The sequence below is a fragment of the Scyliorhinus canicula genome, chromosome 9 (genome assembly GCF_902713615.1).
Source record: "Scyliorhinus canicula chromosome 9, sScyCan1.1, whole genome shotgun sequence".
Taxonomy (NCBI): Eukaryota; Metazoa; Chordata; class Chondrichthyes; order Carcharhiniformes; family Scyliorhinidae; genus Scyliorhinus; species Scyliorhinus canicula.
In genome coordinates, this window is record NC_052154.1 from 147905543 (window position 1) to 147929770 (window position 24228).

General features: G+C 43.9%; 1 protein-coding gene and 1 non-coding gene across 4 annotated transcripts; one reads left to right on the top strand and one right to left on the bottom strand.

Moving 5' to 3' along the window:
• Positions 1 to 1093: 1093 nt before the first annotated feature.
• LOC119971777 (ARL14 effector protein-like) lies at positions 1094 to 15708 on the bottom strand. 3 transcript variants are annotated; one of them, XM_038807880.1, is made up of 3 exons: positions 15531 to 15684; positions 7871 to 8007; positions 1094 to 1780 (listed from the first exon to the last, which is right to left on the bottom strand). In XM_038807880.1, exons 1-3 carry the CDS (start codon positions 15567 to 15569, stop codon positions 1552 to 1554), a joined length of 405 nt encoding a protein of 134 aa, XP_038663808.1. In that variant the 5' UTR covers positions 15570 to 15684; the 3' UTR covers positions 1094 to 1551. The 3 variants fall into 3 exon arrangements, with proteins under 3 accessions (XP_038663808.1, XP_038663810.1, XP_038663809.1); XM_038807882.1 differs by having other exon boundaries at positions 15397 to 15607; XM_038807881.1 differs by lacking the exon at positions 1094 to 1780 and adding an exon at positions 3712 to 3814 and having other exon boundaries at positions 15397 to 15708.
• On the top strand, positions 2334 to 2526 carry LOC119972042. Its single transcript, XR_005461975.1, has one exon. It is a non-coding gene; the product is annotated as a U2 spliceosomal RNA (small nuclear RNA).
• Positions 15709 to 24228: the final 8520 nt, after the last annotated feature.

Genomic DNA, 24228 nt, shown 5'->3' on the forward strand with positions numbered 1-24228 from the left:
CTTGCGTGACACAAATGTAACTTGCCACTTGTCAGCCCAAGCCTGGATATTTTTCAGGTCTTGCGGCATTTGAACATGGACTGCTTCATTATCTGAGGAATCGCGAATGGTGCTGAACATTGGACAAGTCATGCACAAACATCCACACTTCTGACCTTATAATGGAAGGGAGGTCATTGATGAAGCAGCTGAAGATGGTCATGCCTAGGACACTACCCTGAGGAACTCCTAAAGTGATGTCCTGGAGCTGATATGATTGGCCTCCAAGCACCACAACCATCTTCCTTTCTGCCAGGTATGGCTCCAACCATTGACTCCAATTTAGCTCAGGCTGCTTGACGCCACACTTGGTCAAATGCTGCCTTGATATCAAGGGCAGTCACTCCCACCTGACATTCAGCTCTTTTGTCCATGTATGAACCAAAGCTGTATCGAGGTCAGGAGCTAATGTTAGGCAATATTCGTGTTGATGACCATAATCTCGCTCAGAGAGGCAAGTCCTAAGTAGTGTCTTAAAGGAAAGTGAGGGAGAGGTATAGGGAGTATTCCAGAGCTTGGAAGAACACAACCATCAATGGTGGAGCAATTAAAATCAAGTATGCTCAAGAGGCCAGAATTAGAGGAACATAGATACCTCAGAGGGTGTGAGGCTGCAGGAGATTGCAGAGATGGGGAGGGACGAGGCCAGGATGAGATTCTTTTAAAATCAAGGCACTGCTTGACTCATAACCAATGTAGGTCAACGAACACAAAGCTGATAGCTGAACAGGACCTGGTACAAATTAGACACAAACAGCAGAGTTTTGAATGACCTCCAATTTACAGATAGTAAGACCAAAATAAAATTGGGTGTGGCAATGAGACTTCAATAGAAATGCCAAAGTTGGCAGGCAAAATTTCATCCTAGAAAGTATCTGAAATGCATACATGTAATGACACAGGAATCATATGTTCTTTATGAAATATAAAAAATACATTATTTGGCTCATCTGTTTCTAGTCTTCTGCCCATGATATCTTGCATCGGTTTTTACAAAGACAGGCGGGTAAATAGCTGCATTCCTCCGATTAATTAATTAATTAAGAGGCAAAATGCTATGGCAAAGAATTAAGCTTTATTTACAGTTAATACATGGGCACAGCTTAGCCCTGACAATTCAATTTTTGCACTGATTCTTTTTTCTGAATTATCCAGTAATTCAAAGTAAACAAGGTAACTAACAAAGGTAGGATTTATTGCTTAAACATTGAATTTGATAATTCAGAGTAGTTTACTATACATTTATCCAGCCAATATTAGCACTTGCAGCATACATGAAACATTTAACACTGCTGATCATAAAATCATTTGAAAGGTTCTAACATTAAAACAATTAAATATGTAAAGTATATCTTTTATGATTTGCAATAAGTTTCCCCTCTCTGGAACGTACTTTGGTTCCTTAAACCAATAATTTGACAAGACTACATTGTCAATTGATCACAGAGGGGAAATGGCACATTCTAGTTTAAAGTTTATAAATAGAAATAGTTTTTAAAAATCTTCAAAAACCTAGTTCACATTTTTATTTCGAATTACCTCACCACCTTCAATTTCAATTTGCTCATACAACCACTTGCGGTCACAACGACATTCTACTCCACATTTTTGTGAGCCACAGATAGGGCAGGGGTAGAAGCACCCCAAACAATCCTCATCCAAACAGTCACACCGATCCAGTCTGCTATAGATGAGGAGACCTTGACTGTCGTAAACTTTGCTTTTTATGGGCATCGTTTGCCTGCAAGAACAAATAGTGAATCTGAGCATTAACGTTCAAAACACTGTAATGGAAAGTAACTTCACTGCATAAATAAACGTCATCTGTCCTTATCATTAGCATGGTATAAATACACCCCACCGTTAATTTCCATCTGGGATACACTAAATTCCCGCCCGAGTTATCAAACAAAGAAAAACAGACACACCCAACATTTTACAGAAATATAGAATGTTGTCCATCTTGGCTCATGACATAGAAAGAGCTGCCTTCCTACACCATCACCTCAAAGAGCAGGCATGTTTCAACCATTAACCTACACAGAAATCTATTCCAAGTATGCAAACTCTGTCTCGCATTAATGCAAGACAAGCCAGTATGGACTGATATTCCATCATTCAACCATCACTGTTTACGTTGATTGCTCAGACCATTTCACTTCTATAACAAGCCTGCATTCTTCATCCAAGGTTAAACAGTCCCAGGGGAATCAAGCTTCCCCAAAGGCCAATCTTGTGCTGCTTGTCACCTACAATCCTTTAAAATTCCTTTGTACCTCAAGAGATCAAAATTGATCGCTTCTCGGCCTTTTGGCTAAGATCAAGTGTAGTAGCCTTTTGGCTCAGATCTGGGAGGTCTCTCTTGTGGGGATCATGAATTGGATTCAATTTGAATTAGTTTTTGGAGCAGGCAAGGAGCTGGATTAGGGGTTTGCCCCTGACCACACTGAGCCCTGGCTTTGTAACTCAGAAAAGGTTTTAAAAAAAGATCAAAATTGGACACAGGACTCCAGGTGCAATTTAGCAAAACACAATGGATTGATGAAATATAATTTTAATTAAGTATAGATACTATTTTAATAAAGGTGTACAATGTGAATGAATTTCCCACCTCTAAACTTTTAGAAAAGGGATAACCAGTTGAATTACTGAGGAATATTTGTTTTCAATTCAATTTTTGAATAAAACTATGATTATGCAAACAGTTGCAGTTTCTCCAATTTTGATATTGATTCTTGGTTCATGCGATATTGCGAGCAAAACAGAATTTATTGCCCAATCACAACACTCAAATGCGGGTGGTGAGCCATCTTTTTGAATCACTGCAATCTGTGTAGAGAACGTACTCCCACAATATTGCACAAAGGTGAGGAATTCCAGGATTTTGACCAGTGACCCTGCCCTAGCCAGAATGGTGAGACATTTGGGGCGGGGAGAGAAAAGAAACCGAGGTGTGTGGTAGAACCTGGAAGTAATGCTGCTCCCACCTGTTAATTTTAGCTTTCTAGGTAGTGCAGGTCGTGGATTTGGAGGTGCTTTCCAAGAAACTAGATAGTTGTCGCCTTGCATAGAAAAGAGCCGAATTGAGAAGCACAGGATACTTATTGTGTTACAAGAAAGGATTTATTTGCAAAGGACAGTATTCAGCACACACTAAAAGATAATGAAACTTTAGTATGGCAGATCATCCATTGTCATACAACAGACCCTATGACACAAGACACTTTTTCCCCCTGAATTACCATTTGTCCTTTTGTATCAACTCCATCATTTCCCGATTGTACTTCATGATACACAAACTGTGATATCATTTCTACTGCATCTACTATTAGCTGTATGTCAGCTGTGGAGTTGCATTCAATGAATTTTAAAGACATAGGTCGCATCCCGTTGATGGTTCCACAATGCAATTGTCAATATTCTGTTTAATCGCATGAATGAGAATTAATTAAAATATTTGCTGCCACCCTATCAAACACAACAAATAGAAGCAGGAGTAGTCATAAGGCTCGGGTCTATGCTGCCATTCAATATCATGGTGGATCGTCTACATTACTTTGTCATGCTAACTCTTGATTCACTTAAAAGTTCAAAAATCTATCGCTCTCTATATCCACAGCCCTCTATGTAGAGAATTTCAAATACTATTTTGAGTGAAGCCATTTCCACTCACCTCAATTCTAAACGGCCGACCTCTTATCCTAAAACTAAGACTTGCTCATTCTGTACTCTTCAGACAGGGGAAGCAACGGCTCGGCATCTATCCTGTCAAGCCCTGTAAGAAGTTTATATATTTTAATAAGATCACCTCATATACTTCTGAAGCTGGCACCGTGGAGATTTATTTAATTGTTGAAACTACTTATTTCAACTTGCGGCATGGTAGCACAGTGGTTAGCATTGTTGCTTCACAGCTCCAGGGACCCAGGTTCTATTCCCCGCTGGGTCACTGTGTACGGAGTCTGCAAGTTCTCCCAGTGTCTGCGTGGGTTTCCTCTGGGTGTTCCAGTTTCCTCCCACAAGTCCCGAATGACTTGCTTGTTTGGTGAATTGGACATTCTGAATTCTCCCTCCGTGTACCCGAACAGGTGCCAGAGTGTGGCGACTAGGGGATTTTCACAGTAACTTTATTAGTGTTAATGTAAGCCTGACTCACACCTGCGTTTCACCCCTCCATGAATTATCATTAAACCAGTTTTAGTGTGAGAAAAAGAAACAGTAATAGAAAAGCCTAGGCCTTGTGTGTTTATTTTTAATAATAAATCTGTTTCTGGATATTTACACCAGATCGGTTCTGGTTTTCCTGTTCCCTTCCCCCATCTAGGATGTGGTGCAAGACATTTGTAATTGTAGACTGCTGAAAGAGAGAGATATTTTGGCAAAACCTTTCATCTTGCATTCATTAGGACAAACGCAAGAATGTCAAATTTCAAATGATCACAACAATTTATACCATAGGAGAAAAGCTTGCTGACTGATTGGCAATTTGACTCTGAATGTCCAAAGCCATGAAAAAAGCAACGTGAATTATAGGCTCCCCAAGTTCCTCAATAATTCAAAAAAGACACAAAGCAATGGATATGTTTTTATTTTGTTTGCACCAAATAGGTCTCTGCAACAAATAATTAAAATAAGCAACATTACAAGCTTGACTTATTATCTTAAACCAGTTGCTAGTATAGCTGTCGGCGCACTCAAGATTGTTCATCAAGTGCTGCCCAATCATGGAATCACATCTCACCGTTAAAGGTTTTGTTTTTGGTCTCTTGCCGGTTGAGTACAGTCTGTATTACAAACAACCAGAAGAACATGTTGTTTGATTCAATCAGACAATTGTTGAGATGCACCTGGTATCACACCAGCACTGAAATTCATGCAAAGCATTGCTCAACTGAGTGGTAGGCAACAAGTATTTTTGGACTGACTGCCGCTTCCTCCGAGTGCAAAAAACATTTGCCTTGTCACTGCATAGCAGCACTACCATGGAACAGCTTGCTTAACCTTTTGTTCCAATTTTTGAGATGCTTTTTCAGGGTAATTTGTGGTAGGTCAGGCACTTTTCTGGTGCAAAATTGGGGATCTTTGGCCCATTTTTGTGTTTGCATGATTCACGATCGAGAGAGCTATTGTCTTGTAGGATAGTTTTGACGCGCTCTATTTTTGTGTCGAGCTTGCAAAGTGAGCAAATGGCTAGGGTACTATTTACAAGATTGCTGATGAAGCCAATCTTATAGTCATAAACCATTGAATTTCTAGTATGTCAGAGAAAGGGAGCACATTAGACTGCTCCATCTCAAAAGTGAATTTGAGTGCAAGGTAAAGCACATTATGGTGTAAGGAAATCCATATATGCAGCAGCAATTCAAAAATCAATAAATCCATCATCTATGCATCAGAAATATAATTGTCTGGAGATAAACAAGTTCAGGAAGAAAGCGGTTAAAAGGAGACATTTAGTGGAATAGGAGCAGAAAACCAGTCAAATATGCAGTTGCTGGAAGCTATAAAATGCATTATTTAAGCTTTGGAGAAATGAAAGTGTATTCTAGCCAATGTAGCTAAAAAGGCTTTCAGTTTCGTTGGCTATGCACAATAACTTAATGGAGAGATTGTGGGTCATTAATAACTAGACCCAGAAATGAGTTCCTTTGATTGGGATCTCATTAATCATGAAACAGTTCCAGTTTATTGTTTTGAGAGCCTTGCTTGAATGATCGATTAGGAAAAAAAGTGCAACGAATAAGATGCATAACTAGTAAACTGCCCAGATAATTCAGTAATCAGAGTGCAGAAGTCACAAAATGCAAGTTGTTATTTATCTGAAATAACACCAATTTGTGGTAGTTACATAAAGAGCACAAAACAGGGAACTCTGGTGGGCTTGTCTTTCTGATAGGTCTGCACTGAATGAGTCAAATGCACTTAAGGCACAAGCAAATTACAGGTCTGCGAGCAAATTGATGTGTGCTTAAATATCAGTGCTGCTGGCTCCTAGGATACTTTTTAAGGGGGTGAAGTTGAAGTTGCTGCTGCATGTTATGATCCCAGTTGGTGCTATAACTGGACAGCAAGGTCCCAGAATGGAACCCTGGCTCAAAAGACCGTAACTTTTACTTTTTTGTATAAAATGTGGAAGAATTTAGTCACAGGACCACTAATTCGTTTTAACAAGAGGTTTTAACATTTATTCAACATGAAAAAATTGGATGATACAATACTCCTTTACTCCCCCCTTAGCTTAACGATTCCGCAACGGTTTTAAGATTAAAATGGATTACAAAGTACATCTTTCGATACAATGGTCTCATTAACACAAAATTCCTTTTAAGCACACCGACTATGTTAAGACACACTGCTCTCTGAAACCAAGTGAATGTCTGTGGATTTCCCTTCAAAATCCCCCCAGATAGTTCTTATACATGAGTCACCCTGTCTCACTGAACTTCCACTTCCACAAGAGTGATTTCAAACTCCCTTTCACATCTTCTTTAAAATTATGCTTTCCCTCCGCTGCTACCATCTAGGTTTTGCTTTCAGGTTTTACACCTCCCTCTTCAGGATTCCTTTGTCTTAAAGGCTTTTGAACAAACTCAGGAGGTCCAGCCACCGATTTCCACAACTATTTCAAATAATGCCTCCCGAAATGTGGTAATTTCGTATAAACCTCAGCACTACTGCAGATATCTTTCTGGCCTCTCACGATCCAATCCTTTTCAAATCTGCGGCCACTGAACAGTAATCTGTTCGAGTTACCAGTTTCCTCTGTTCCAGTAACTCCAGACTTCTTGGAAATTTCTCTTCATTTCTCTAGTTTCCTCAACTAGCTGGACTTTAGATTTATCGCATTTTTTTTCTTAACCATTACTCCATAGTATGGCTTTTCTTCTAGCAAGGCTGAGAGATGTCCCCTCTTTAGCCTTCTAAACCCACTGCTTCTAGCAGAGCTGTGAGAGCTACCTTCTCTATCACTACCTATCTCTAACTACAATCAAATTAGCTAAACTAAAACTTAAAAGCTTCCCTACCTTACAAGGCCTCCGCTGCTAAGCAACCACTGCAGGTTCACTTACTCTTCGCGCCATAGCCATCTCCAAGAACAATTGAATCACAATTGGAATTGAAACCAACCCCAGAAATACAAACACCTTTGCCCAGCATAAATCTAACCAAAGGCTTTACCCTTCCAGGCACAGAAACATTAAACTAAACACACTTTAATTTACATATTATTTTAATGTTTACCAATACAAATATAAATTCCTTAAAACTACCTTTATGGGGCAGCACGGTGGTGCAGTGTTTAGCACTGCTGCCGCACGGCTCAGAGGACCCGGGTTCGATCCTAGCCTCGGGTCACTGTCCGTGTGGAGTTTGCATATTCTCCCCGTGTCTGTGTGGGTCTCACCCCAACAACCCAAAATGATGAGCAGGGTAGATGGAATTGGCCACGCTAAATTGCCCCTTAATTAGAAAAAAAAAATTAGGTACTCTAAATTAAACAAAATAACTACCTTTATTTTCCTCCCACTGTAACATATTTTTCTCCACACCACTACTGCTTTCTTATCGGGACCTTGATGCTTTCTTTCAGAATTTGGCTCAGAACTATGTACCAATACAATTCAACAACAGAAACCTCTCTCACCTCTTACAGGGAAGGTTTAAAAACCACTGCATTCCCACCATTTACTACTTCCCCAAGTGAAATTTCAAAGTCAATTCCCATGCCTCATCTCAGTGGCTAAGAGGTGCTGGTCCAGATCAAATCCAATGTGGACTTAATCATTCAACTTTTTTTCTCAAATGTAAAAAGAAATCACAAATATCTTACCTATCTGCATTAGATTGATTTGATGGCTTTGTCTGTAGTTTCCGTTTCTCTCTCCGACTGGTTTCTGGTGTGAACTCTGTTATTTGACGACCTGGATTAGCGAACTGTAGGGACCTGAGCGTTTTTGTGGTCCGTGCCTAGGGGAGTTTCAAAAAAGCCAACAGATGTAACTTATTTGTACAATGACAATTTATATTTATACTTGTTTTCTAGAGTTTATGCATGGCAAATAACCAGATATGTTCCAGAATGAATGGGTGCCTGTGCCCATCATGTTGCACAAGATCCAGCTGCTCTTTCCTATTTTTTTTTTGCTGACCCCAGTCAACGTATCTCTTCATCTTCCACTAATCTCAGCTCGACTGCAACACACAATTTTCCCTAGCTAGGAGCAGACATTGTCATTTTTCTAAACTTCTGTTAAGCTCCTCTGAAAAGTTGGCTAATATCAGTTAACAGTGACTGCATAACCTTTTTGATTTGCCTAGTCTCCATTTTTGTTAAGGCTGTCTAATTAATGTCAAGAGTAAAGAGTAGTCTGCGAACTTAAGTGCAAAGCGGCCAAGTTTAACGTATAGGCTAGCTGGAAAAAAGGTATAATTTGTATAATTTGTTTCCTTAAACCTTTCATTATCCTAGTTCCTTCCTTAAGCTTGCAATTCCACATACTGCAAGTTTGGCTCCACCAATTTGAATCACAGTTGACAAAAATCAATGATTAAATGTCAGTATAGGTCATGAGGCAAAACGAACTCCGAAGGTGAGAACATGCATTAAAAACTCGAGATCACGCTCTGCTGCTCTTGTCTTTCAGAAACTTTCACTGATACTTTCTTCAGTTTAAATTGGACAAGTGGCTATTCCACTGCCCAGGTACTGTGGGACTTTGTTACATTATTTTTTTCCTTTTGAAGGATTTTAGAATCATTAACAAATTCTCAAATCTAGTCAGAGGTTGTGCACAACCAGTGTTGCAACAAATGGTCTGAGTCAAAAGTCTGAATCTATATCTGGTTGTGAATGCTCTAGCCATGCTCGTAAGGACATCTGAACCCCTCAACTGACTGTTTCTGAACATTCAAAAGAATTCTGTAGCACAGGAAACTATTCAGCTCAATCGCTCACTCAGTCTCATTCTCCAACCCTTCCTGCATATCTTTTAACATTTCTACTTTTCAAATATTTATTTACTTCCATTTCGAATGCTATTATGGATTCTGCTTCCACCATATCTCCAGTGGGGCATTCACTCTCCTAACTACCCTCGCATGGAATTGTTCCTCGCTTCTAAACTCTTCCTTCATTGCTTTGGTACCGATCTTGAATTTGAATTGAGATCGAATGAGGAAATTCAAGGGTTTGGGGTCTTGGCACCTGAAGATGTGGCCACCAACAATCGAGCAACTATAATTTTGCATGTGCAAGAGGCCAGAATTAGAGGAGCCCAGATTTTTTGGACGGTTGTGGGACAGGAGCGATTTTAAAACAAGGAGCCAAAGTAGGTCAGCGAGCACAGGGATGAGAGGGGAACAGGACTTGGTACCTGTTAAGACACGGCAGCAAAGGTTTGGATATCCTCAAGTGTGTGGAGGGTAGGAGGTCAGGCAGGAGTGAGTTGGGATAGTCAAGTCTAGAGATGACATTTTGTTGGATTAAGTGTTAAACCACAAAATGATGCAGCATGCTAATCTTGGTTCTTGTCACATCTGTCCACTTGCTGCTCAATTTCAAATTCAACATCAAGCTATCTGTATTGATGGGTGAGAGTTTCAATAGCAGATGAGCTGGGATAGGGGCGAAGTTGGCGAAGAGGTCAGAAGCTCAACTCAGGGTCAAGTGTGATACCAAAGTTGCAAACAGACTAGATTAATGGCAGACTGTTAACAGGGAGAGAGATGGTGTTGGTAGCTAGTGAACAGAGTTTGGAGGGGAAACTGAAAACAATGGCTTCAGTCTTTCTGCGATTTCATTGGAGGAAACGATCTGCTCATCCAGTACTGAATGGCAGATAAGCAGTCTGATAATTTAACAATAGTGGAAGAGCTGAGAGACGTGGTGATGAGGTAGAGCTGGCTGTGAATAGGAGGGGGCCAAAAATAGATCCTTGGGAGATACCAGACAAAACAAGTGTAGGAGCAAGAAGATAAGCCATTGCAAGTGATTCTCTGGCTATGATTAGATAGATAGAAATGGAACCAGGTAAGAACAGCCCACCCAGCTGGACAACAATGGAGAAGTTCAGTGTTCTTCAAACTTTTTTTCCCCGGACCCACTTTTGTCAACTGCCAACCTTCGGGACTTATATTCGCCTACCCAGTCTATCCCAAGTCATGGCAGTGTTTGGGTTACTAATGTTTTCTTTCTCCATGCAGAGACGGAAAGCAAATCATTTAGTTTTGCTGTTCTTAATCACTATCCAGTAGACCCTGGTGCATTGAATTTATGTCAGCATTGAGTGAGGACAGGATCAGAAATGCCTGTGATGTCCTCCCATTTATAATGTTTCAATGCCCAGGGTCACACATGAAGAATAGTTACTCATGAGAGGTACTGGAGAACCACCAACAATTGTGAACCTGCATTCATCATGGGGTACTGCCTCAAAGGGAATAAAGGGAAAGAGGAAGACTGAGGAGAGGCGCACAACAAACAGATATCACTGGGAGAGAGCTATACGCAGCGCTTAGAAATAAAACAGCCAGAAATCTGAAGATAGTGATATTAAAATCTTGATTTATGATCGACTTAAATGCAATTTAATTGCTTGATGCAAATTTATTCAACTTCAAAGTACACTATTAGAAACAAGTTCATCAATATCGATGAATGCCGACAAGAATAAAACTGTCCCATAGACAACTGACAAACTTATCTGCTCTGGTTGCCATTAATCAGACAGATGACATTGAACAAAGTTTTCTCTGCTATTAATTATTTCCTCAACATATTATATTGTACTGTTGAGTACATTTACTATATATTCCGCCTGGAGGGTTTCTGAATTATCAATTTCTTTCCCTTTAGTATACCACCCAATACTTGAAAGAGAGTCTTTGTCTTATTGACCGGGAGATAGATTAATTTGTTCACCTTAGAATTTACATTGTTCATTTAAAAAAAAACCATAAATCCAGTCAAATCTCTCAGGTGACGTTTCTGCCATCATCACATCACTTTCTGTGGCAGTGATCAAATACGCAGCAAGGCTCTGCTTTTGATCCTCTCCTAATCCCCCCACCGTGGGGGTGACCATGGCATAAGTGCACCTCGGGGCCGGCTGAGGCCTAAAACCTCGCAATCAGTGTGTCAGATGAGCTGCAAGAAGTTACCAGGTGACCCTGTGGTCACATCTGCCTGTGCTATCAGTAGCTTTCTGTATTTGCGCGTTTACCAACCAGTTATTTTTATATGCTCTGATGTTGTACACCAAGAATTCCTATTTTCTCCCATGATGACACCATTTGGATAACTTCCGTTTTCTTTTAAAAGGGGCACCATGCATGTTACATATGAAAACCGCTGCCAGAGAACATTTGTCTTTGTGACTTTGATGACACCCGTTTTGGCAGTCTGACATTTTGCATCATTCTGAACATTTGAAGATCTATGTTATATATTCTCTTAACTTTTAGGGCCTCAATTTTCTACATCATCAGCCCTTCATGCCCTTTCCATAGTTTTAATATCCACTATCCTTAAAATATACCACATGTCAACAAACGACTAATAAAGCCACAATTACTGACAGACCAAACAGAGATCTTGCCTTAACAAAGGCTAACTATAAAACAGAATGACTGCTATCAAAGGCTAAATGAATTGCCAGGTAGCATCTGAACAGAATTAATACCTCTATTCTCAGTTGTGCTATTCTTCATAGGAAAGAGAAAGCACATTACATTTGGTTGGATTGCGTGTTAACCCACAAAAAGATGCAGCATGCTATTCCCAGTTCTTGTCACATTTGTCAATTTTCAGGTCAATTTCAAATTCAAGGTCAACTTACCCGCAATTCCTGAATACTTGGGTTGCGATGCCACCAGTAAATGGATTACTGCAATAATTTAAATTGTTGAGAAAAAATGTTTTAAGACAAATCCGGTTAAAATAATTTAAACAGGGACAGTGCTTCAATTTTCCCATGAACCTTTAAAAACAGCCAAGAACAGGGACAGTCAGTGCAACTTTGTAATCAACACTAAACTTTTCACCAACACGTTTCTAAGCATTTTCCCCATATAAATTTAGAGCATGTAGTCAAGTGAAAATAAACATTGAAATATGCATTCAGAAACTGAAAGTGAAGAAACTCAGCAGGTCTGGCAGCATCTGGTTTTTATTTCAGATCTACAACATTTGCAGTATTTTGCTTTTATTTAAAAATGCATGACTTAATTATTTACATGCTTTCATTCTGGTGAGAATGCATTTTCTTTCTCCCTGTCAATCATTAAAAATAGCACTCATGACTCACCCATCACCAGAGATATGCATGGAGTAAAAACGTTATTAAAAGCATGAATAAAATCTAGGAACAAATCAAAAAAATGCTTAAATCTAGATAAACTTTATATTCCACAATAAATGCCTATGCTCACTTATAGAATAGAAGCCCCCTCTACTGTAGCTACATTCACAGCCTGGTGAACTTGGAGAAGAAGAATACGGTGATACGGTGTCCACCAGTGCGCTTCAGGCCTCTGTGACCGGTGGGTGTCGCAGGGGCTGAATGCATCATCACCGCCCCCCCCCCCCCGGAATTATATTTTGGTTTAGTTAATTAAGTTTCATTTGATGTTCTGTTTTAGTTACAGTGCTATCATCCTGTCCTTTTGGTTTCAGTTATTGAGTTTTTTAATGTTATTCAAAAGAGTGTGAAATAGAAGCAAAAATCATTGCCAGTAGCTTTGCAACTGCCATCATGTTGGCAACAGCAGTTTTTAACATGAGCGACCAAGTACTAACCTTAATGCCAATACCAGTCCCTAGCCCCAAACTTAACGCAAGCACAAACACCATCTCTTGACTTCAAACAACCACAACTAAACCCTAAATTGCATGCAGAAGCCTTCTTTGCCACTCTTATCCAAGCAGTTGCCTCTGCTCAGTCTCTTCCACCCGAAGCCTAAAGTCTTCCCCCGCCGTAGTCTTGAACCCACATTCTTCTTTAGTTTCTCTATCATTTATGCCCTCTCCAAGCTCATCTTGTCCATGTGAGTAACCTCCTCCTTTCTCTATCATATTTCTATTCAACAGCTGACAACCGCATCCCTTCCTGGCTGCCATGATATTCTAAATGGTTCCTTCTCTTCAGATTCTGAACCCATCCACTCCGTTTCAAATCTTCCATCATCATCCTCTTAAACAAAATGTCACCTCTCTGTCCTTGCAAACTACTTCTAAATCCAACCTTATTTTTCTGTCCAAAATCCTCAAATGCGCTAGCATCACCCAGATGTATGGTGACCGTATCCACAGCTCCATGTCTGGAATCTCTCAGATTAAGTTTCCACCTCAGCACTGCACTGACATGGCCACAATTGAAGTAACACATAGCAACCTCTAACTGTGACGCACTATCACTCCTCATCCTTTCCAATTTCTCTGCAGCCTTTGACAAACCACACCAGGTTCCAATGCCTGTCCATTGTCTAGCTGAGTGGGATTTGTTTTGCCTCATTCCACTCTTGTCTATCCAGTCATAGCTGGAGATTTTTCTAAAATGGCTTCTATTCCAGCTCCCCACCCAGAGTTACCTCTGGGGCTCTCCCAACCCCAATGAACCCGCAAAGGGTAGTGGGAGTCTGGAATTCATTGCCAGAGTTGGTGGTGAGAGGCAGAGATCTGAAACTTTTTAAAAAGGTATCTGGATCTACATTTTATATGATGTAAGATACAGGGCTATGGCACGGGTGCAGGAAGGTGGGATTAGAAAGGGCATCTGAGTGTCCTCAGGTTGGCATGAACAAGATGGGCCAAATGGCCTCCTTCTGTGCTGTAACGTATGTTTCTATCATCTAACCTTGAATATCCTGTCTTGGATAATCACAGTCACCATACCCTCTGTCATCATTGATCGCCCCAAGGTCCACGAACACCTGGACTTCTGAATTCTCATTCTGCTGTTAACAACCTAACCCTCCCCATCTCTATAATTTTTTTCAGCCCTACAATGCTACCCTGCTGTCCTTTTGTAGATTCTCAATTTCCTTCACGCCACAATTACAGGATAGAGCTTTCAGCTGCCTCTGCCCCAAGCTTTGGCAGTCTCTCACTAAACACAACTGCCTCACGCTTCTCGTTTAGGATGCATCTGAAGACCGATCTCTTCAGCCAAGCTTTTAGTTACCTGTCCTACTTTGGCCCAGTGCTAATGAAATGTCTTTGGATGTTTTGCTACCTGAAGGTGCTACATAAATACAAGTTTCCCTTGTTGTGAATAGCATGATGCCCAGTGCTGTGCCAAAATATAGCAAGACAACAGCAATGAGAAAAGTCACAATGCCAATAATCAGTTTATCACACAATTTGGAAACTTCTCATGTCAACTAATTGCATTGTGATTGTACCTTTCCACCAAGGAAGGGGTTACAATTACAGTGCAGCAAGATAGTAATCAATCTTTGAGGTCAGACATTGACATTAGACATAACTTGGAGCAAACAACCGAGGTGGGTGACCAGTGGGCAATAAAACAGCAAATTAAAATATAGTAAAAATGACTTCTTACAAACCACCTGACAGATTGAGGGTACAGGCCGGGAGGGAGGGACAGTGCCCGGGCTGGGAGCCATGGGGGTCCCAAGCACAGAGCCGGACCCCAATGCGAGCTTGCCAACCCGACCCCCAGCCCCGAGCCTGCCAGCCGGGCCCCAGGACCGAGCGTGTCAGCCCGGCCCGGCCCGAGCGCCGAGCCTGACAACCCGGCCCAACCCAGAGCCGAGCCTGCCAACCCGGCCCAACCCAGAGCCGAGCCTGACAACCCGGCCCCAGCGCCGAGCCTGACAACCCGGCCCCAGCGCCGAGCCTGACAACCCGGCCCAGTCCAGAGCCGAGCCCGACAACCCGGCCCCAGCCCCGAGCCTGCCAACCCGGCAACAGCCCCGAGCCTGACAACCCGGCAACAGCCCCGAGCCTGACAACCCGGCAACAGCCCCGAGCCTGACAACCCGGCAACAGCCCCGAGCCTGACAACCCGGCCCCAGCCCCGAGCCTGACAACCCGGCAACAGCCCCGAGCCTGACAACCCGGCCCCAGCCCAGAGTCTGCCAACCCGGCCCCAGCACTGAGCCTGACAACCCGGCCCGAGCCCCGAGCTTGACAACCCGGCCCCAGCCCCGAGCTTGACAACCCGGCCCCAGCCCCGAGCTTGACAACCCGGCCCCAGCCCCGAGCTTGACAACCCGGCCCCGAGCGGAGGGGCTCTAGCTTTCCGCTGGTGACAGTGGCCTGAGTGCTTGTGGACATTCCGATCTCCTCCCGCCCCCTTTAGTTGAGGGCGTCCCACGGAACGGAACAAACTTCACCTTTCGCCTCGCTGGTTTCTGAGCTCTCTGGCCCTGTTTGCCGCTATTATTTGCGTTCCCGCCTGGTTTCCTGGCGCCACTGTCGGCCAACTGAGGCCTCTGGCTCTCCATCAGTCCCGCTCGGCCCCGCTCACCTGCTTCAGCGGCCGTAACCCCCTCTTCGGCTTCCGCATTTTCCACACACCCGGCGACAGTGGGGCCACACACGCGTGGCGGCGCCTGCGCCCTGGAACCGCCGCTCAGCCTCCGCGGGCAGGGCGGCGGGGACGTCAGCTAATGATTGACAGCGACAAGGACCGGCCGTTTGCCCGGGCAGGCGGGGCTCATGAAACGGTTGGCCGATCGTGCCCGTCAATCATTATTTCGGGCTCGTGGGTTCATGACACAGTTATCACAAACGTGCGCGCGCAGCGTGGAGGGTGACGTCCTTGCCTCGTGACTGATAGGAGGATGCACCAATAACTGTCCAGAAAGCGATGGATTGACAGGACAGTGGACCAATCAAACAGATAAATAATGACGCACGCGAGGGCGGGGCGAATGATCAGCAGCAAAGTGACCAAATAGTACTTCGGAGAGAAACATCCTTGATAGTCACTGCAAAGCCCCCTCAGAAATTTTGATGTTTCCATAAGATCACCGTTCATTCTTACAAACTCCAATGGGTACAGGTTAAACCATTCCTCATAAGACAACCATTCCTCATTACACAATCCTTCATCTCACATGTCAGCCGAGTGAACTTTGTCAGAATTGCCTCCAACGGAAGTAAGGAGAACAAAACTACACAGTATTCCATGTGTGGCCTCACCACTGTCCGGTACAGTTGTAGTAAGACTTATCAACTTTCATACTTCACCCCTTCCCTATCCAATTAAATAATATTCTGCTTTTATATTATTCCTGTCAAGTGGACCACCTCACATTTTTCCACATTATACTCCAAATGCCAGTTTTGCCCACAAACTTTACCTAACTATATCACTTTGGAGACTCATCATAGAATTTACAGTGCAGAAAGAGGCCATTCGGCCCATCGAGTCAGCACCAGCTCTTGGAAAGAGCACCCTACCCAAGGTCAACACCTCCACCCTATCCCCATAACCCAGTAACCACACCCAACACTAAGGGCAATTTTGGACACTTAAGGGCAATTTATCATGCCCAATCCACCTAACCTGCACATCTTTGGACTGTGGGAGGAAACCGGAGCACCCGGTGGAAACCCACGCAGACACGGGGAGGACTCCGCACAGACAGTGACCCAAGCCGGAATTGAACCTGGGACCCTGGAGCTGTGAAGCAATTGTGCCATCCACAATGCTACCGTGCTGCCCCTCATTATATCCTCATCACGTCTTGCTTTTCTACGCATTTTTGTTTCATCAGCAAATTTGGCTACAATACAGTAGGCCCCATCCTCCAAGTCATTAATATAGATTGCAAATAGTTATGGCCCCAGCACTGACACCTATGCACTCCAATAGTTAGTTTGCCAACCTCAAAATGACCTGCTTATCCTAACTTTCTGTTTCCTCATCAACCTTTGTTACATGCTAATATATCACCAGCAACATCACAAACTCTTTTGCAGCCAGCTTTTATGTGGCACTTTATCCATACAGTACATCTGCTGGTTCCCATTTATCCACCAAACCTGTTAAATACTCATAAAGAACTCTAATAATTTGTCAAACATGAACCATGTTTACTTTGCCTGATTGTATTGTTTTCTCAATGTGCTGCTATTTCTTCCTCAATAATGCATTCCAGTAATTACCCAGTGACTGAGGTCAAGATTAACTGGCCTAACATTGAACGATGATTGGCAGTAAAATGGACTGATAGTTCTTCCGGAAGTGAGAGTACTATTCATAGAATAGATCAAAGTATCTCATAAGGTGGAAGGGTAGTCAAAGACTGCGATCCAATGGCATTTCATAGTTATTTTTAAATTTGCCCATAGGAGGTGGGCATTGTTGACAAGGCCAGCATTTATTGGTCATTCCGAATTGCTCTTGAGAATGCCGTTATGTAGGGAGTTTCAGGACTCTCTCATTATAGATGGCCATTGACTGACACTGGTACGGCACAAATGTTACTTGCCACTTCTCAGCCCAAGCCTCAATCCTGTTCAGGTTTTGCTGCATATGGACACAGATGCATCATTCCATAAGGAATGGTGAAAGATACTGTGTAATCATCAGTCCGCGTATCCCCACTTCTGATATTGTGATGGAGGAAGCTACAAGCATCATTGTCAGCAGCTTGGGCCAATAGTATTTTGAGCTGGACTGTAAATGCACAAATAGAATTTCAGGGGCACGGAGCATTCATCTATGATTGATGAAACGCACCAATGACATTTCTGGTAGATGTTAACATGTCTTTGAGCCAATCAACATTGAAGACCTAAATGGAAGAATGGAAAAAGAACAATTCTTTGGGCAGGTCAACAGCTAGGTATATAAACTTCCTGATTTATTTACCAGTAGGCCAGCAGTAAATGTACAAAAGGGTAATGAATAATTTGTAGAAGGAAGCTCCAAGAAAGAAAGTTTTGTTATTATAATGGACAATTGGCTACTTGGAAGCCTACACCAGGTAGGGATTCAGCATGTATGCTCAGTGAATGGGGTAGAGTGAATCACACTGATATAATATGACACAGGGATGCGGCCTCATCTCTGGAAAATGATGACCATAGGAACAGCAGGAGGTCTGAAAAAAAAACTAGCTACTTCTTTTAGGTAAAAGAGGGTTAATTAATAAGTTGAATTAATAATTGATTTTAAAAAACTCAATCAGAAACCATTCAAAATAGATTCCATCATGACTGTGCAAAATGAATATTGCTTGCCTGTGCAAAATGAATATCGTTTGCCTCTGCAAAATGGATATCTGTTTGCAAGGAACAGCTTGCAACAAGCTAAGCAAATGCAACATTTCAAATGAAGGTCAGGTTGACATTAGAGTTCATATGAACCATCCTTTGTCCGAAAGAAAGAATTATATTACGTGCCCTTGATAAAACGCATACCAATATACGATAAGCAGAAAAATTAAATACCAATATGCGATAAAGCCCTACTGAGGAACTTATGGATGCAATATTTAATGTTAACTTTAAGGTTCAATGAAATAATGTTGCATATGATGGATTGGCAGCTCAAAGATCAAATCAAAAGCATTAGAAATTGACTCAAACCAATCAACACATTACAGGGCAAGGAAAAGATTGATTTAGTTTGATAACAAATTCCATTAAAAAGCTATGGTTTCGAACTATCGCTCTATTCATGGATCATCCTTTTACTTTTACTTAGAAGCTATCTTCCATCTAATATCTAGCATTCTACGATCTACATTCTACGATCTATTTTAACCTGCCCAGCTGTCTTGCTTCATGCAAAGAAACCGTTACCGTTATTGTATTTTGAATTCAAGTCATTTGTAAGTTACTGAGGATAATCTGATTCTCAAAACAGTCTTTTGCAGGCAAAGCTGAACTGAGAACCTTGTAAATTCTGCAACATGAATTTCTGGTATAATCGATCAATAGACACTAAATAAATCACTTTGCACCGAAAAGTATAGTCAAAGATTCAGCATTGTTAGGTGGATGGTGCGGCGTCACAAGAATATATGCAATAACAGAAAGTGTAGATCTATCAAAGTCATTCAGCCCCTCTGGTCTATTCTGCCATTCAATCAGATATGGCTGGTCAACCTCAACTCCATTAACTCACCATTTGCTCCATATATCCTAATACCTTCATCCAATAAAAATCAGTCCAGTAATCCCCAGTTGATGATGAGGGAGTGTCAAACTGTCAGATGCCATCTTTTGGATATGACATGAAACTAAGGTTCCAGCTGTCCTTTGGGGTGGATGTGAATGACCCCTCAGGCACTATTTTTAAGACACCAGTGCCCTGCCCACTATTTATGCATTCACCAACGTCACAATTTTTGTCATTTTTTCAATGCTGTCTGTGCGAGCTTGCACAAATTGTTTGCCGAGTTTCTTACAATACTGGCCTCACTTCAAAAGTACTCCACTGTCTGCCAAGACCTTCAGGACGTCCCCAGCCTGTAAACCTTTCTCTATCAATTTAGAGCCTTTCGTAATTTTGAAAATTTCAACTTTGTTCGTGTGACAAAGCTCCAGTCATGGCATTTCCTCTATGTCTCTCATTCTTGTTACAATTCTAATGAAAAGATCTCTGGACTGGGACATGAATCCAAGCCATTCTGACTCAGATGCCAGCCCTGAACCAAGCTGATATTTTCATTTCATTCACTTTGTTTTTTTCTTTGACTTGGTTTTGTCTTTTATTTCTTGTCTCATTAGAATCTAATTCTGCCTTTGGACTGTGCCTATTCGCAACATGAAGTGGGTTTCTGATTGATCCTTGGGGAGGACAAGAGGCACTGAATAGTTTGGCTTCAATATGCAATTTGAACCAAATATTGACAGGCAGGCTCCAGAACTCATTGCCTTTGTGGTTGAATAGTATCAACTAAGCAAGGTGCAAATTATGTGAAAAATGTGATGTAGTAAAATGCCATGGCTATGTGAGTGAAGATCCTCCGTTATGTATCAGTATTCTGCAAATGCAATTATCATTGCCTTTGACTGGTAAAAACAAAATACATTTTACTGTAATTGGTGGGTTCAAACTTATTTGGAATTTATGTAATGTTCCTTCTGGAAATTATAGGAATTATCTTCTGCAGTCTTCTGAAATAAGATTACTGAGACATAACAAATGGGCATTCACAACTACGGTCACATATGTGGGTTGTTGTGTGGGTTGTTGTTGTGTTGTTGCATGGTCACTTTAAGAGTCTAGTCGCTTCATAGTCTGTGACATCATCAGCTGTTTTTCTCTATCCAGATCAAGCCATTGTATGGCTCACAGCCATCTACTAAACCTCTGTTGATCATTGCGTTCCACCTCACGTGCAGCATTCCATTATTTACAATGCACAACAAGACAACAAGAAAATTGGTGACGGGGAATGCATTATAAAAATTATTTTCCAAAGAAAAGAAAATCGAAGCTTTCAATAGTCCACGGTGAGACAGATCAACAGTAGGTCAGTGATATACCATCAATTCACTGCGAGAATGAGTGAACATAAGGCTTTATTATCCAGGAACTCGCTTGCCAGTGTCTGCTGTACAAATGAGTGCCACTCACAGGTGGCCGGTCTATATATCGCTCCGGGGAGGGCGGAGCCAGAGGCGGAGCCCACCGGCGTTCCAGTACAGTACCTGGAAGTAGACCGTATTATCATTTCCGGGTCATAGGTCACAGCACTTTACAGACAGTTCATACTTGGGTGAATACATTAACCCCCTGTTAAAAAAATCAAGTCTAGCGGGGGTGACGTGGGGTCATCAAATATTCAGTCTGTCTGGAGGCCGGATCGTTCTTTTAGACCTCCTCAGCTCTAGCGATGCGGCGGGAACAGTTGTTGCAGATGGTGAATCCGGGGGCATGTCATCTGGAGCTTCAGTCCGGCGTGTCACAGATGGTGAGGGGTGGGGTTAGGCAGGGGGTGGTGGGTGGCGGCAGTGCATGCGCGGGACAATACAGGAGACCCAGGGGGCGTAAAGGGCGCCGGGGGTGGCGGTAGGCTGTTGGGGGGGGGGGTGCGTTGGCAAGGGAACCAGCTGGCGCCAGGTCCCCTAGGGAGACCGTATCTTGCCGTCCGTCCTGGTGCGTGACGGAGGAGTATTGGGGGTTGGCGTGCAGCAGCTGAACCCTCTCGACCAGGGGGTCAGTCTTATGGCTCCTCGTATGCTTCCGGAGAAGGATAAGTCCCGGTGTTGTCAGCCAGGATGGAAGCGAGACCCCAGAGATGGACTTCCTGGAGAAGACAAACAAACGGTCGTGAGGGGTCTCGTCGTGGCTGTGCAGAGGAGTGATCTAATGGAGTGGAGGGCATCGGGGAGGACCTCCTGCCAGAAGGGGATCAGGAGACTTCTAGACTGGAGGGCAAGAAGGACCGCCTTCCATACCGTTGCATTCTCCCTCTCCACCTGCCCGTTTCCCTGCGGGTTATAGCTCGTAGTCCTGTTCGAGGCGATGCCTTTACTGAGCAAGTACTGACGCAGCTCATCGCTCAAACAATGTGCCCCGGTTGCTGTGGACATACGCAGGGAAACCGAACAGTGTGAAGATGCTGTGCAATGCCTTTATAACAGTGGCCGAGGTCATGTCGGGGCAGGGGACAGCGAAGAGGAAGCGGGAGTACTCGTCAACGACGGTTAGGAAGTATATATTATGGTTGGTGGAAGGGAGGGGTCCTTTGAAGTCAATACTGAGGCGCTCAAAGGGCCGGGAGGCCTTTACCACATGGGCCTTGTCCGGCTGATAGAAGTGCGGTTTGCACTCCGCGCAGACTTGGCAGTCCCTGGTCATGGCCTTGACCTCCTCGGTGGAGTAGGGCAGATTGTGGACCTTAATAAAGTGGGTAAGCCGAGTGACCCCTGGGTGACAGAGGTCATCGTGGATAGCCCAAAGTCGGTCATCCTGTGCGCAGGGCATCTGAGGGCTCGTTCAGCTCCCCAGGACGATACTTGATATCGTAATTGTTGGTGGAGAGTTCGATCCTCCATCTCAAGATTTTGTCATTTTTAATTTTGCCCCGTTGTGCATTGTCAAACATAAAGGCAACCGACCGCTGGTCGGTGACGAGGGTGAACTTCCTAGGTAGTGCCTCCAGTGCTGCACAGCTTCCATTATGCTTTGGATGATCATCCAGCATTTGGACCCGTTCTGCCTCGTAAGGGGCTCGCCGCGCCGTTTCAGCAGCCTGGATGCAGGAGTAGCGCATGGAGGCATGTTCATGAAGTACACAGTTCTCAATGGCCGTGGAGAGAGTGAGCTGCTTTACTTTTAGTAGCTGCTGGCGCAGGGGCTCAGATTGAACACCAAAAACAATCTGACCACGGAGCATGGAGTCAGAGGTGGACCCGTAGTTGCAGGACTGCGCAAGGACGCGGAGGTGGGTAATAAAGGACTGGAAAGGCTTGTCCTTACCCTGAATTCGCTGCTGAAACATGTACCTCTCGAAGCTCTCATTGACCTCGAACGTGCAGTGGCTATCGAACTTCAGAACTATGGTCTTGAACTTCGATTTGTCCTCCCCCCTCATCGAAGGTGAGCGAGTTGTAAATGTGCAGAGCATGGTCACTGGCTGTGAAGAGGAAGAAAGCAATATTCCGTGCGTCCGAGGCAGCTTCCAAGTCCCTGGCTTCGAGGTACAGCTGGAAGCGCTGTTTGAAAAGTTTCCAGTTTGGGCCCAGATTCCCGGTAATGCGGAGAGGTGGCGGCGGGCAAACGGAGTCCATTCTATAGGATGGCGCAAGACTGGTGGAAGGCAGATCACTGAAAGGTAGGTCTCAGAAGTGCGAGCATCCCTCAACACCTGGTACTATGAAGTGTTGGCTAGTGTAGACTTGAGAGATGGACAGATTCTTCCAACACTGATGAAGGTTCAACTCAATTTTATTAACTATTTCTAACTAACTAACACACGATGACTGGGGGTCTAAATGCTGCTAACTTAAACTAGAGACCTAAGCCTTGTCCGAACCAGTTGATTCTCTCAGCACGTGTTGTGAGTCTGTGCTGGGCTGGATGAGTTCTTACTACACTCAGAGGCAGCATCCAGAATCAGCGGGAACCGTGGTGCCCTCTGCCTTTATAGTGTGTGTATTCTAACTGGTGATTGGCTGCGGTGTTTGTACATGTTGATTGGTCCCTGTGTGTGTCCATCAGTGTGCGTCTGCACCATGATATACTGTTGTATATTATGACACTCCGTACTCCCGGAGTCAAAAAGACAGGGGTCTCGTGTCCGTTGACCCGGACGACCATCATAGAACTTTTCAGATGCTTTGGCTGCGGCTGGGTGAGGGTGACTGCTCCAAGATGTGGGTAGCCTGCATAGTCAGAGGTGTCGGGGTCACAAAATGGCAGGCCCCACGAGTCTCACGTGTCGGGCTGGGTCAAAGATGGCGGCCAAGATGGTGGCCTCCACAAGTCGCACGAGGCTGATGATGCGTTTGAAGGGGGCATTCCCGGCAGGCAAGCAGCCACATTGTGGAGTCGACTTCTGGGCTTTAGGTCGGCCCAGACAGACTCTGGCGAAGTGTCCCTTTTTGCCACAGTCGCTGCACATCGCTGTGCGGGCTGGGCAACACTGCCGGGGGTGTTGTCCCTGGCCACAGAAGTAGCATTGCGGTTCCCCGGTCTGGACGGGCAGCACAGGCCTGTGATGTAGTCGGGTCCGGTAGGGGCCGCGATGGTGGTGCCCACGAGGGGTTCGCTGGGTCTGCGGGTAATGCACCGAGGCTCTGGTAGGCCACCTCGAATGAGGTGGCTAGGGTTACCGTGTCCTGAAGTTCAATGGCGCGGCCGGATGTAGTTAGCCCAGACCCCAGCCATGTAGATGACCCGGATCTGCAGCTTCATGTGCTCCTCGGCCGGCATATCCCGATAGTTGCAGTCCCTTGCGAGTAGGGTCAGGTTCTCTAGGTACTCGTCCAGCGATTCCCCGGCGCGTTGACGGCGTGCAGTGAGGAGGTGTCATGTGAACACCTCATTTACAGGCTTCACGAAATGCGCCTTCAGGGTCGCGACCGCTGCCTCGTACGTGGCAGCTTTCTCTATCATTACGGAGATTCAATGACTCTCCCACGTGTGGAGGAGTCGCAGCTTGAGGGTTTCGGAGGGAAGCGTTGCGGAGAAGTCGAGGTAGGCCTCAAAACAGCGAAGCCAGTGGGAGAAAATCTCCTTAGCCTCTGTTGCTCGT

Bases quoted from the DNA above. Each gene is read 5' to 3' on its own strand.
- LOC119971777 (XM_038807882.1), bottom strand. From the start codon at position 15,507: ATGGAGAGCCAGAGGCCTCAGTTGGCCGACAGTGGCGCCAGGAAACCA. The intron at 8,008-15,396 runs GTGAAGTTTGTT...AAACTCCCCTAG, and splicing joins AGAAACCAGCGAGGCGAAAG to GCACGGACCACAAAAACGCT. The intron at 1,781-7,870 runs GTAAGATATTTG...TTGTTCTTGCAG, and splicing joins AATCAATCTAATGCAGATAG to GCAAACGATGCCCATAAAAA.